Raw genomic sequence first — 14,524 nt, 5'->3', positions numbered from 1 at the left:
GTATATCAAATTTTCATTTTATTTCTGATTAATTTCTTTCGTTTTTTTATATAGTACATAGACTTTTATATTTTTTATATTTGAGTGTTTATATTTTCAGGAATTTATCATTTGATTGCTTTAAATTTTAAAAGCTAATAAATATCCACTCTCATTTTTATGTAGGTCAAGTTTGTCCTTGTTAAATAAACTTAAAAAATTAAAAAAATAGATAGATAATATTTTATTCAAAAAATAAATAAGAATAAAAGATGACTTACAAATAAAAAAAAAATCATAGCAACTTAGTTTCCTTTACTTTCATATAATTAACCCAAATAGTTCTTGACAATTAATTTTTAAAATGCAATATAGTTAATATAAAAATTGATTATTTTTTTACTTCTTTTTTTATCTTTATTTTCTTACCTAGTCAATTATGATCCACATAATTTTTTTGAGGCCTTTTATTCTTCTTCTTTTTTGTGTGTGTGTTTTATTTTCTTACCTATTTATTACTATTTTGTTGTTTTAATTTCAAATTTTATTTAATTTTAGTCAAATATAGTTTACATTAGATTGCAAGGTAAACATTTACTAGCTTTTAAAAGTAGAGGGACTAAATTGAAAAAGTTTTAAAATTGTAGACCTCAAATAGTAAAAAAAGAATTCATGCATTAAATTAGAAATAAAAAAATAAAGATAATTTATTAGAAATAAAGTGAGGATGTTCACATACTTGCTACACATCAATAGGCAAATATATCAATTTAATGACTACATCGGCATGCATTTGGTAAAATCTTCCATAAATATTTTATTAAAAAAATTGAAATCTCTCATGCTCAAATATCAAAAATACAAAATAGAGGCTCAAATAAAAAATAAAGGAAAAATTATATAAAAACCCTTATCTTTTAGCCTAGTTGCACTTTGCAACTATAGTTTTGGAAATTAAATTTTAAATCCCTCTGTTTATGTGGTTATTTTACTTTTTATATATCAGGTTAAGAATTTGCTAGCTTAGTCAACAAAAAAAGTTTGAAATATTACAGGATTGCCATTATAATTGTTTTAAAATACCAAGAACCCTTATAACTTCTGCATCTTCTTCTTTCTCGTACCACCATTTTTGCTTATTCTTTTTCCCTAATCTTGCTCCTTTTTTTAACATTTAGATCTTTTTTTGTAGTTTCAAATCCATGATGATAAACTAAACAAATTAAAATAAATTTTGAATACAATCTTTTTTGTTTCCATCCCACAATACAAAAATATCATAATTCAATTTTGGATTCCTTAAAATTGTTTTATAAAAAATACACATTTAAAAATCCCAAAAACATCAAAAATTAAAAATCTTAAAATATTTTCAAGACATGAGAAGAAAAGTTTTTGAGCCACAAAAAACCAAGATACTAGAAAAATAGCCGAATGAAGAGATTTTGACAAGATAGGATGAAGGAAGAAACAAAATTAAGGCAACATGACCAAAACTAGAAGAATTAATGAAGTTTAAGGATTTAATTAAACTTTTAACAAGTTTAATTGACTTATTTAAGGACTTAATTGAAGCAAGAATCAAGTTTGAAAGTCAATTGTAAAAATTAATTAAGTTTAAGGACTTAATTAAATTTCAAGGACTCAATTGAAAAAAATTCAAGTTTGGAGACCTAATTCAAATCAATTTACAAAGATTAAAAGATTAGGGACATAAATGAAACTTTAAAAAAATCTAAAATATAAAGTTCAACTGAGGACCACTTTGAAGAAACCCAAAATTAAAAACCATTTTGCAAAAAGCACTGGAATTTAAAGTTCTAATTGAAGAAGGTTAAGGATAAAATTGCAAGGATTTTTAAAGACTAGGTCCAATTAAGGACTCAATTGAAAAGTTTCATAAGTTTAGGGATAAAATCGAAAATAGATCATTTAGATGACAAATCATTTAATTTCTAAGACTAGACCCCGAATGACATGTTCAACTCCAATTGCTCTTTCACCTTTTTATCACACCACACAAATCTTCTGTAAACTTACACCTCATTACATGCAATTCACTCTAAGTTAAAACCCCATTAATGTTGTGCCGGCAAAGAGTTTCATATTCTGCCTGCAATGACAGTCTTATCTCCTATTTTTCAGTTGCAGAGCAGGGCAAACTTTTGTTCTTAGCTTCAACAAATAGTTAGGATTTATTCTTTAATATCAAGGATTGAGATCCTATCAGTTCATAAGTCTTAGAACCTTTTCATTTCTCCTATAAACATCCCGCAAAACCCTAACTCAAGCGGCTTGGAAAGGGAAAGGAGCACTGCTATAAACACCATCTACCAACCATAAATATAGCAGCCTTCTCCTTAGTTTTTCCAGCCTGAAACAATTCTAGAAATCACAACATTTCTCAACAACCCAACGCCTCAAGCCATAACAGTAACCATTTAATCTGGAAACCCAACTCCATTTTTAGCCAAATCAAAGTTCTCACTGTGAAGCCTCCATAAACATCACTGCGTCCTCAAAAATCAGAGAGACCAGAGGCAAAAAACCACCCACGACTGCCAACCTCCCACGGTGCAGCTTCTCTTGAAGCCAAACGCAGCAGTGCAGCTTACGCCAGCAGCAGTCCAGCAACGAACACAGCACAACATAGCTCCATAGATCAATCAGTAGCTTTCTAGTAGCCGAGAATCACAGCACCAGTAGCAGCAGAGTCTTCAACACCAGGAGGATTTTTCGGTTTCCTTGTTCCAGCCGAGAACTCCAGAACTAACACCCATCAAACAGCAGCGCCCAGCAGTTCCTCATCTCCCCTGCACCAACGTTGTGGACGGGAGCTACATCAGCAAGTTTCAGCAACTTTACCTCTCTATTTTTTCATTGAAATAGTCATGAGCATCAGTCTATTGCCAGGCCCGAGTTCATTCTGATCTTTCTTTTTTGTTTCTTCCTTTTACGATCTCTTTGAACGTGATAGATACATGGCCATGAGACTTCTTAGTTGAGGGACAAACCAGTAGTTGGTTTTCTTCCCACAACTCCGGTTTTGACATGGTAATGCGTCTTTTACTGTCTTTAAAAAACAAGATTCTGGGTTTATGCAAAGTTTTGAGGAACATGGGATGTTTTGGTTCTGATCTTCTAAACTCCAAAAAAAAAAAAGAAGGCATTTGTTTTCTTTTTCAAGGATCGGGCCTTCTTAGCTTTTAAATAGAAATTTGATAATGCTTTTCTGTTTCTTTAAGTCCATTTGTTTTTACACCCAATTCGTGTGGGCTGGTAATAATGCTTGGATCTTTAATTGGGTTTGGATTTGAAATATCATTGAGGGCCTCATGAATGCTTTATAAGAGTTTGGATCTTAACATGAGTTTTGGACCATATCAGAAGGCGCAGTCCTTGTGGCTGGGCCAATCTTTTAAGGTTTAATGCCAGGCAAAATTAAAATATGTGAAAAGTTGTTTTTTATTTTATTTTTATTTTATTAAGGCTTGTTTTACAAACTCGTTCTAAGAAAGTATTTATGTTGTTTTAGTGTTTTTTTTAATATGATCTTATTCTAATTTTAATAAATTTTCAAGTTGTGAAAAATTATTTTACAATTAATTTTGAGTTTCTTGGATTTTTTTATCATTTCATATTTAATATTTAAAATTGTAACCTATACATGAAGTACTTTTTCAATATTAAATAAATTAATTTTTTTTTTAAAAAAATCTTTCATTCAAAAATATAATTTTATTTGAAATGTATATGCCCAAGTTTCTAAATAATAAATCATATTTGTATAATTTAGCATACTAAAAAATCACAAAAATAATTTTTATTTATTTTGCATGCATATTAAATTTAATATTTGGTTTATTAAAGCCTTGAAAACTTGATCTATTTTTCAAAAAAACTAAAAATTTATTTTGTATCCTTCAATACTTTGTATAGAAATTATCATAACAAATATAAGAAAAATTAGCGAAAACTGAAAAATCAAATTTAAAATACATACTTATGTCAAAATTGAGGAATAAATAAAATTTCACGCTCTACCCCATGTAATTCATGCTAAAATTGAATATAATAATATAAAAATTGCTTGCAAAAAATTTATAATCCAAGCATATTCAAATTTATCGTATGATAGAATTATCAAATTATATACTTTATTCATAATTTTATGGGTATATATTATGAAGATAATTTGATATTCTATCCTAAACCTTACACTAAAACTATCAAATTATATACTTAATTTATAATTTATAATTTATGTGGTTATGTTATAAAAATAATTTGGTATTCTATAGTAATCAATTATATAAATATAATGAAAAACTCTCGTGGGAGTATAATTAATGTTTATATTTCTCTATATGATCCTAGCATAACAAATATATAATTTCATTTAATTAAATATGCTGTGACTAATCCCTAATTAAGTTAAGATATAACTTTATTTAACATAAAGTAACATATTATTTTTTTTATTCATAGAAAAAAGCACCAAAGAAAATAAATAAATAAAGCCACGAAAATAAAACCCCATGTAAAAAATTAAAGTGACAACTACACGAAGTAAATTTACATTGCTTGAAGAAAAATCAAATGGATAGCTCAAACTATGAATGATTATGAATAAGTTTTTTTAATGATTTATAATTATAGGAAGTATCAAAACTACTCATAAAATAAAAATTCATATTTATTTTTTGCACAAATAATTTTCAATTTATTTTTACGCTACTTGGCATGTTCATGGTAGTTATTTCCTTTACTACAAGGCATTATTTTCATGGTAATTATTAAAACTCATTCCACCAAGGTTGTTTCTAAAATTCTTAGGGAAGATAAAATATAGCAGAATAATAAATAATTAACCTCTAAAAAATTTCATGACAAATATTAAATTTATTTAAGTATAAAAATTTCTAGATAGATATATTAACATAGATATCAAGGTAAAGAAATTATCAACTGTTAGATTTGATAAATCTAGACATGTTTATAAAATAATTTACAAATGTCTTATGCAAATAAATAAATAAATCTAAATACTTCTCTTACAATTAATGAAAAGTACCTATAAGATTTTTGTACTTCTAAGTTCTAGCACACTCAAATTTAATAGTATATTTATGTACGTAAGAGTCTATACATTAGTGTGTGAGCCATCAAAATCATGTACTTATATAACAAAAGTCTCATTAAATTATTAATTGATACGTAACTTTATTGCTATTTAATATAAAAGTTAATTTATTAGACTAAATTAAAGTAATTGAAGAAACTGAATCCCACATTAACATATATTAGTAAAACATAACTTTATCAGTAGTAACTATATATAATAAAAAGCTCATATATTCTGGTTGATTTAAATAAAAATTAGAGTTTAATTGTCATTGATATGTTAGTCTTCCTGGTGCTAGTTTTTTGAAGTAAATAATCTCAAACAGTAAATGAGTTTCACTTCTCGTTTATTTTTTTGTTCAAAAATAATATAATGCAATGATTTTAAAATTATAACATATATATATATATATATGTTATATATATATAATGCATGAATAATCTCAAAGATGAATGTTATATTTAAAATCTAATTGGAATCTTAAAAAAATGACAATAAAACTTTGTTTTCAGTGAACTCTTCAGGGTTTCACAAAAAAAGTGAAAACTTTTGTTATATGTATTTTACACTTAAATCTGCATTCATCGATACTATTTAGATTTAGCAAAGTTATTTGACATGAAATCAAGTGTTTTGGTATAGTTTTAGAGAGAGAGAAAGATGTTAAAGAATCATCTTAACTGAAAGGCTTAAGCTATTAAGTGAGGTCCTAAAATATAATTTATATTATTATATAACACACATTCTCAAGTGAAAGCCCTTTGAGTTTGAAACTTGCACAAATCTACACCATCTTGTACTTAATTTTTATCACACAAATGAGAATGTTGAGATTATAACTCGTAACCACTTGGTCATTAAATTTCTAATACCATAAAAGAATTGAACTCTAGTTTTCCTTACCAGAGACATATGTAATGTTATTCTTATATATATGAGGTTGTTACAAGAGATAAAAGAGATATATATGTGTTTATTATAAGAGATAAGATTTACAATATATTTAAAACTTAAAAACATTAGGATTATGCCAAGTTGTTGTACTCTGCATGCAAAGTGTAATAGTAGCATCTTCAACATCAAGCATGATGACTCTTCTGCATTTTATTCAAAATGGTGATTATGTTGATCCTTATCCTTATCATTCCCCTGCAAATTAGCAGGGAGATCCAACATTAAGAGTTTGTCCCTAATAAAATAGAATAGATTAGCCATATGCCCTTTAGTAAATATATCTGCAGGTTACAAGGAAGAGGGAAAGTGTTGTAAGATGCTGTCTTGGTTTGTCATCCTTTTCTCAAACAAAGTGGTAATTTACTTTAATATGTTTAGACCGTGCATGGAAAATGGAATTGGAAGCAAGAGGTAAAGCACTAACATTATCACACCAGACAATAGGAGCAGAGTCTAGTGAAACTTTTAGCTCACACAAAAGCATACGTAGCCAATATACCTTAGTCGTGACCAAAGTTAAGCACCGATATTTTGTCTCTATACTGGATATGAAAACTATAGGTTATTTCTTAGTTAACCAAAAGATAAGATTAGGACCCATATACACACCATAATCACATGTTGATTGTCTATTGTTAAGGTCGTCAACCCAATCAAAGTCACAATAAACATTAACAGGAAAAAAACCAAGTTTATAAAAGAGGTTATAATCAAGTGTATGTTTCAAATATCAGAGCACTCGTTTAGCTATTTTCCAATGAGTAGAAGTGGGAGTTTGCATGTGTTGACAGAGCTAGTTCATTGAGAATGCAATGTCGAGGCATGTGAGAGTGACATGCTGCAAGGCAACTATCATTTGCTTATATTCAAATGGATCTAAAAGAAGATCTCTATCAAATTTAGACAATTTAGAACCCAAAACACAAGGAACGCAAATGGGTGGATGCTAAAGAGTTTGACAAGATTTAATAAATTAATAATATATCTTGTTTGGTGAAGATGCAGACTAGAAGAATTATGTGTGGCTTCAATACCCAGAAAATATGTCAACTGCCTAAGATCCTTCATAACAAACTTAAGTTGCAAGTTAGAAATAAGAGATGTAATGAAGCGTTGATCATTGAAGGTGACAAGGATATCATCCACGTATACTAATAAAAATACATGAAATGAGTCTTAGTGATATATGAATAGAGATGCATCGACTTGTGAACTAAGAAAATCAAGAGATAAGAGAGCAATAGATAAGCGATTAAACCAAGCCTGTGGGGCTTGCTTTAAGCCATAAAGAGACTTATGAAGCTTATATACAAACTTGGGGCGCACAAGATCCTCAAAACCTCTCGGATGATTCATATAAACCTCTTCTTCTAAAATGCCATGAAGAAAGGCATTGAAAACATCTAGCCATCGAATATCCTAGCTGAAAGGAATTGTAATCACAAGAACCATATCAATAGTAGATGGTTTGATAATCGGGTTGAACGTGTCATAAAAATCAATACCACTTCTCTAGAGATAACCAACAACCACTAATCTTGCCTTATGACAATCAATGCTGCTATTGGATCTATGTTTGAACTTAAATACCCATTTACAAGCAACCATATTTTTACCAAGAGGGCACAGGCATAACGACCATGTTTCATTCTTCAGCAACACCTGAAATTCACCTGTCATTGCTGCATTCCACTCAAGTATATAAGTTATTTGAATATAAGTACGACGCTCATATATTACCACACCTGCATGCAAAACTTGAAAAGGGTGATGAGTAAAGTAGTGAAGTTGAAAGTTGGGAAAGCTACGGGGTTTAGAATGTCCAGTCTACTTTAATATAAACCATAGCTATGTAGGGAAACCATTTTTACATAATGAAATTCCAAACTACTTAATTAAATTTTTTCATAGACAAACACTCTTTTATATATCCTTTTATGATTTTTTTTCTTAGAATTTTTTATTTGAGTGAGTTGTCTATTATTTTTATATTTTTAATTTATTTAGCTCAACATTATTAAAAAATTATTTTTTATTATAACTTGCTGCTTTTATAATTTTTTTGTTTAAAACAAATAAATGTTGAAGTTAAAAGGATTTCAAAAGAAAGGAAACTTATTAATAAGATAAGTGCTTTGGTTTGATATATATATATATATATACAAGTTGAATTTTTTAAATCTTATTGATACTTGTTCTAATTACTTTTGGTTTATATATATAAAAACGCACATAGCACATAAATGCTATATTTTTTTATGAGAAAAGTAGATTAATAAGAAAAGAAGGAATCACAACAACAAATCATTTTATTTCGATCTCATTTAAATTTTTATATTTTTTAAAATAAATATTGACATATTATTAAATATAAAAAATTGAAATAGCTCCTGCAACACATAATTAAATATTTTAATCTATTAGCTTTTGAATTTAATCTCTTGTTAGAGTAAATAACTCTTTTTAATTATTTATTGAATTAAAAACAAGCATAACCTTCTCATTTATTTATTTTGTTAATCCTAAAAGATCATTAATAATATCCATATATTTTTTGTAAGTTTAAAATTAATTTTCAATCCAGCCCACAACACAATGAGAGAACTTTCCAGTAATTACGATATACAATGAAACTTGTGTTTGAAATTTTGTCTCCATCAATTGTCATGTTCTAGTTTAATTAAATATATATATTTTTTAAATATTCTTTTAATTTATTTTTAAATAAAATACTTTAAAAAACTAAAACTATCAAAATCTTTATTCTAGTAACACCACCACTATTCGACAAAATCCTAACGACCAATGTAATCCAAGCACTACACATCCTCCAACCATTAACTTAAAATAACACAACCATTTGAACATTGAGTGGCCTTGTCTCGTCTCAGAAGGCGAAAGACTCATGGACAGGAATCCTTAATCAATATTTCCAAACACAGCAACATCACCTAACTGTTAGCCCCTCTTCTTTTTCCCCCTCATAAAGAGCTCCAAAAGAGCTTCTTTCTCATTCATTCTCCACCCATTTACTAAATCAAAAAAATTGCTATTATTTTGTCAACACCCCATAAATCAAAACAAGAAAAGATTCTATCTTTTTAATCTTAGGATACCTAAAGAACGTTGGATTTTAGTTATAGTTAATAGCTATTTATTAACATGAGTTTAGGATTCAAGAATTTTCTATTTTTTAGCCAGTTCAATACTGTCTAGTTAGGGAGTTCCAAATCCAAAAGCCAAAACCATAGGATTTTGTCTATAGAACCTGTCTAAACCTCAGTTCTTGATGGTTACATTGTACCCGAAAACATAAAAGGAAAAATTGACAATATTGGTAAAGTAAAGTCAAATAAGGACTTTGTTTTGAGGTCAAAGTCAGTGTTGACTATGGATAAAGAGGTGGATATTGATGGAAATGGAGGTTTGGACAGAGAGAGGAGTAAGTACAATGCAATTGTTATTGGGTCTGGTATCGGTGGGTTGGTTGCTGCTACACAGTTGGCAATGAAAGGAGCTAAAGTTTTGGTCTTGGAGAAGTATGTAATTCCTGGTGGGAGTTCTGGGTATTATAAGAGGGATGGATATACTTTTGATGTTGGCTCTTCTGTTATGTTTGGTTTCAGTGATAAGGTCAGTTGATATTGTTTAGTTCTTCTCTTTTGTTATTTGTTTTGTGTGTAGTGCTTTTTTTTGTTAATAAATCGATTTTTTTGGCAAAAAAATTGATGTTACTAATCGAGTTTAAATAAGATTGTAATGCAGTTTGGTCTGTTGTTGAAAATTCTAATTGTGTTTGGTAGCATTTTGATGGTTTTTGGGAAAAATGAGAAATTAAGTAACCCATGCAAGAATTTCATTCAATCACTAATCAGCAAATTTTCATGGACAGTAGATGATGAAAAAAATTATCAGATACAATTTTCTCTTTGATGCATTGTTAGATACAAATTTTTAGGAATAGGTTTAAGTAGATTTACCAAGTTTGAAGGTTTTTGCTTAAGTTTATCATACTATATGTTAGGAATTTGAACTCAATGCGTTTAGAACTCCTAATCTTAAAGTCTTTTATTGTTTATTTTATGAGTTATGTCTTTCTTACTTTTATTTACGATGTGCTTTGGTCAATCATAAAAGTCTTACGGACTATGTGCCTCAAATTTATGCAAGGCAACCTAAATTTGATAACATAGGCACTAGCAACAGTTGGCTGTGAGATGGAGGTGATTCCTAACCCAACTACTGTCCATTTTTATCTACCTAATGACCTTTCTATTCAAGTTCACAGAGAGTACATCAACTTCATCTCTGAACTTGCTGTAAAATTTCTCCATAAAAAGGAAGGGATCCTTAAATTCTACGGTGAATGCTGGAAGGTACATAGATTGAGGTGAATGCTTTACCTATCATCATTTTGCATCTAATATTTGATCGTTACTTACACCAACATATATTTTATCGGGTAGATATTCAATGCCCTGAACTCTCTGGAACTGAAGTCACTTAAGGAGCCAATCTACCTATTTGGGCAATTTTTTCAGAAACTTCTTGAATGTTTGACACTAGGTATTTTTTTTCTTTCCTTCACTCTCAAATTTATAATTGATTTGAATATGAGTTTGTTACATTCTCAATAGGTTTGCATTAATAGATGTTGTTTACTTGCTCCAATCAGGATATCTTTTGTGCATCATTTGATTAAAGAAAACTGTTGCAGATTTTTGCAATCAGATGTTATGGAATTGTAAAATTATTTTTGAAAGTGAAGACGAAATTAACAAAACTTCTTTTAATGTTCAAAGCTTTGCTCCAATAGCTTAAAATAAAGTACTGTCTCCTCCACCAAGATTTTGGAGAACTCTTAATTAATTGACAACTGTAAAGCTACTTCCATTACTTTTAGATTGACTGGTTAAAAGATAAGGTGCTGGCCCCAAAAGATTTTGAAGAATTCTTTGAAATCATATCGAGAAAATGTTTTGATTCACTTAAACCTGTTAGAAATGTTTATCGTGATCTTCTGGTTAGTTCTGAGGATGGGGCTTAGGACTGTCAATATTGAAAGTCACAGCACTTTTGGTCCTTGTGTCCTCTTTGCCATATCGTACATTAAGTCTATTTTGTCATACATGTTCTTCCTATTTGTAGAGAACTAGAGCAATGAGACAAATTTTTATTTTCTAAACCTTTTTTTTCCTGTTCCTTTTTACTATCATGACTTTTTTTTTTATGCATTTAAACAAAAACTAATTGGTTCCTTCTTTTGAACTTCTCTTACATGACCCTTTTGTTCTGTATAGCTTATTATCTACCCCAAAATGCTAGAGACATTGCTCAAAAATACATGAAGGATCCTTAGTTATTGTCTTTCATTGATGCAGAGGTGCAATACTGAAACTTCAAATCCTTGATAAAATTCCTTTGATTTTTATCAGTTTTAGGTATCCACATAGAGTCTTACAATATCAAAAGATGTTCCATCTGTTGTTTTTCTGTAGTGTTTTATAGCGAGCACAGTCAATACATTGTAGACCCCAATGATCAATGCGGCCATGGTGAGCACTTTAAATAACTTTTGACCCTTTTTATGCGTGTTTTTATCCTCTTTTTTTTTTTTCTATTGGCAACAGGTTTTATGTGATAGGCATTTTGGAGGGATCGATTACCTTGTTGGTGGGGTTGGTGGAATTGCGAAGTCCTTATCAAAAGGTCTGATTGATCAGGGCAATGAAATACTTTACAGGGTAAATGTGATCAACATCATTCTTGAGAATGGAAAGGTTGTGAGTTTGACCTTGTAGATAAATGATGCTAGAATTGGAATCCTTGATTTTATACATGAAAAAAAAAATGTTTTTGTTATTTATGTTAGTTTCAGATGAATTTGGTAGGTACGAGTAAGGCTTTTAGATGGAAGGGAGTTCTTTAGAAAAACCATAATCTCAAATGCTACTAGATGGGATACCTTTGGTTAGTTTTGGAAGATTCTGTCATTTTAATTCATTTGATCATACCCTAACCTTTTTGCTACACTAGGCTTTTAGTTATTACAAAGCAAAATGTGTTACAGGGAAGTTGTTGAAAGGAGAAACCTTTTCAAAAGAAGAAGAAAATTTCTAAAAAGTTTATGTTAAGGCTCCATCTTTTCTTTCCATTCACATAGGTGTTAAAGTTGAGGTTCTACCACCAGATACAGATTGCCACCACTTTATGCTAGAGGTATTCATTTGCTCACAAACCGAGACCATTTGTTAGGAATTGTGAACTTGATACGTTTAACTTTAATTCTTTCATTTATGTCGTAGGATGACTAGGTAAGATTAGAGGAGCCTTATGAAAGCATAGTTCTAAGCATTCCAACTATCCTTTATTCGTCATTGGCTCTTAAAGGCCATCATATACTTCACATATTTATAACATCTTCCATTGAAAACTAGAAGGTTCAATACCATAACTTTTAAGTGAATAGTATTTACTTAAATGCCTTACCCCCCCACCCTGTTAGCTAAATTCCTAACTATTGGGTTAAACTGTTTAAGGACTCTCGACAAAAGACTATGAGGCCAAGAAAAAGGTTGTTACTGGTGAGATTATAAACAGATTGTAGAAGAAACTTTTTCCAGAGATCAGATCATCAATTGTATTCATAGAGGTATATATCACATTATTATGCAAGTACATATACATTGAAGAATGTAAAGAGGAGAAATTATGGTAGGTGATGGCCAATGAGAAGGAGATGATCATACCTTATGGACGCAAGCCCTGAATGATACAAATAAATTCATTAACCAACATCAAGTGATTGATTCTTTGAGAGGCTTTAAATCCACGAATTTCTTTACATTTAAATGAGACACCCGCCTAATCCATTTTTTTCTTTAATAACTGCATGCTTTATTTGGTGGGAGCTCATTCAAATTTCTCATGTTCCAAGTGTCAGTGAATGGAATACCATACTTATCTTTGACTCTTTAGTCTTTCAAATCTGATTTGGCCTTTAAAAATACATGCAATCATGACAGGTGGGTTCACCCAAGACACACAGGCGGTTCCTGGCTCGTGATAAGGGTACTTATGGACTAATGCCACGCAGAACTCCTAAAGGTTTATTGGGAATACCGCTCAATACGACAATAAGTACCATCATGACTTGTCATGAATGTCACAGTAATTGTTGGTTTTGAGATCATTTAAATAAGAAATACTTTTTAGGCTTTTAGTCTTTTCCCTTCACCAATGGCACTTCATTTTCTTACTTGACTTCTCTAGTCCTCTCCCTCCAAAAGTGAAGTGTCATTAACACTGGATGGAGCGTTAATAGCCCTTTCCTCTCATGTCTGTCAATTAGGTTAGGTCATGACATAATGACACTTGCAAGCTATAGATGGTATTTACTGTGTTGGCGATAGCTTCTTTCCAGGATAAGGCATGATAGCTATAGCTTTTTCAGGAGTACTGTGTGCTCATCGAGTAGCTGCTAATATTGGTAAGCTAGAAACCTTTTTCTCATTCTAAATCAATTTTGATATTGACTTAAGTAGTTCAGCTAATCATTTGCAAGAGCATGGTTAGGTCATAGTGCCTTTAGGTGCTAGGATAAAAAGTAATTTGCATGTCAATTTTATTAGCCTTTTACATTCTTTTAAATTACTAGATTTTTTAAATCCCCCCCTAAAAAAAAAATTCTTATCACGAGCATTGAAAAAAAGTCTCCTCTACTGGATGTTGCTCTCCTTCGACTTCTTGGCTGGTTAAGGACCTAGCATGAAAACAGGGAAAAGAATAACGTTACCCACATCATGACATTTTTACCTGTAAAAACACGGGTCAATAATCAATTACTGAGAGGAAATAACCTATAAAAGGTTAGTGTGTTCGTTTTTGAGATAGCTTTTGTGATTGTGATTTAAAAAAAGTATGGTTAGGTATATTTAGTTGGATTTAGATTGGTAAAAATTATTGTTGAGATTTATATGCATCAAAAAACATGTATAAAATGTTTGGTTGTGGGTGCTTTTCAAAAGTGTTTTTTACTTGGAAATGCATCAAAATAATTTTTTTATTTTTTAAAAATTAATTTTGATATTAGCGCATCAAAATAATTTGAATATATATATATATATATATAATTTGAATTAAAGAAAAAGATAAAAAAATTAAATTTTAAAAAAGTACTTTTAAAACAAAAAAATAAATAATTTTTTACAAAACTCGATTAAAAAACATATAAAAACTGATTCACGTAAACTACATTCCAAACTTAAATTTTTGTTAGGTTTTATACTAACACAATTTGATGTATTACGCAAAAGCTGAGACTGAACAAGCACTTAAAATTGCCAACAGGCTTGTCACAAAGTTTGTTGCTCCAATCTCCGCAGATAATTCTCATTCCTTAGGCTGGATCAATCTTACAGAGCTGTTGAGGGATGAATATGTAAGACTTTTGCTCTTCGTTTTTCC

General features: G+C 29.9%; 1 protein-coding gene and 1 pseudogene across 1 annotated transcript; both read left to right on the top strand.

The window, feature by feature from the left end:
• The first annotated feature begins 8,900 nt into the window (after positions 1-8,900).
• LOC105138203 (prolycopene isomerase, chloroplastic-like) lies at positions 8,901-10,343 on the top strand. The gene is made up of 2 exons (XM_011044240.1): positions 8,901-9,691; positions 10,228-10,343. Exons 1-2 carry the CDS (start codon positions 9,449-9,451, stop codon positions 10,249-10,251), a joined length of 267 nt encoding a protein of 88 aa, XP_011042542.1. The 5' UTR covers positions 8,901-9,448; the 3' UTR covers positions 10,252-10,343.
• Positions 10,252-12,558, top strand: LOC105138204 (prolycopene isomerase, chloroplastic-like; annotated as a pseudogene).
• The last annotated feature ends 1,966 nt before the right edge of the window (positions 12,559-14,524 follow it).

The sequence above is a fragment of the Populus euphratica genome, unplaced genomic scaffold, assembly GCF_000495115.2.
Source record: "Populus euphratica unplaced genomic scaffold, PopEup_1.0 scaffold74.1, whole genome shotgun sequence".
NCBI lineage: Eukaryota > Viridiplantae > Streptophyta > Magnoliopsida > Malpighiales > Salicaceae > Populus > Populus euphratica.
The sequence above is the reverse complement of the archived record's forward strand: the minus strand, read 5'-3'. Positions and strand labels throughout refer to the sequence as shown.

Excerpts from the sequence above, each read along its gene's own strand:
- LOC105138203 (XM_011044240.1), top strand. The coding sequence starts at position 9,449 with ATGGATAAAGAGGTGGATATTGATGGAAATGGAGGTTTGGACAGAGAG. Across the intron at positions 9,692-10,227 it reads TGTTTGGTTTCAGTGATAAG|GGCAACCTAAATTTGATAAC; the intron begins GTCAGTTGATAT and ends AAATTTATGCAA.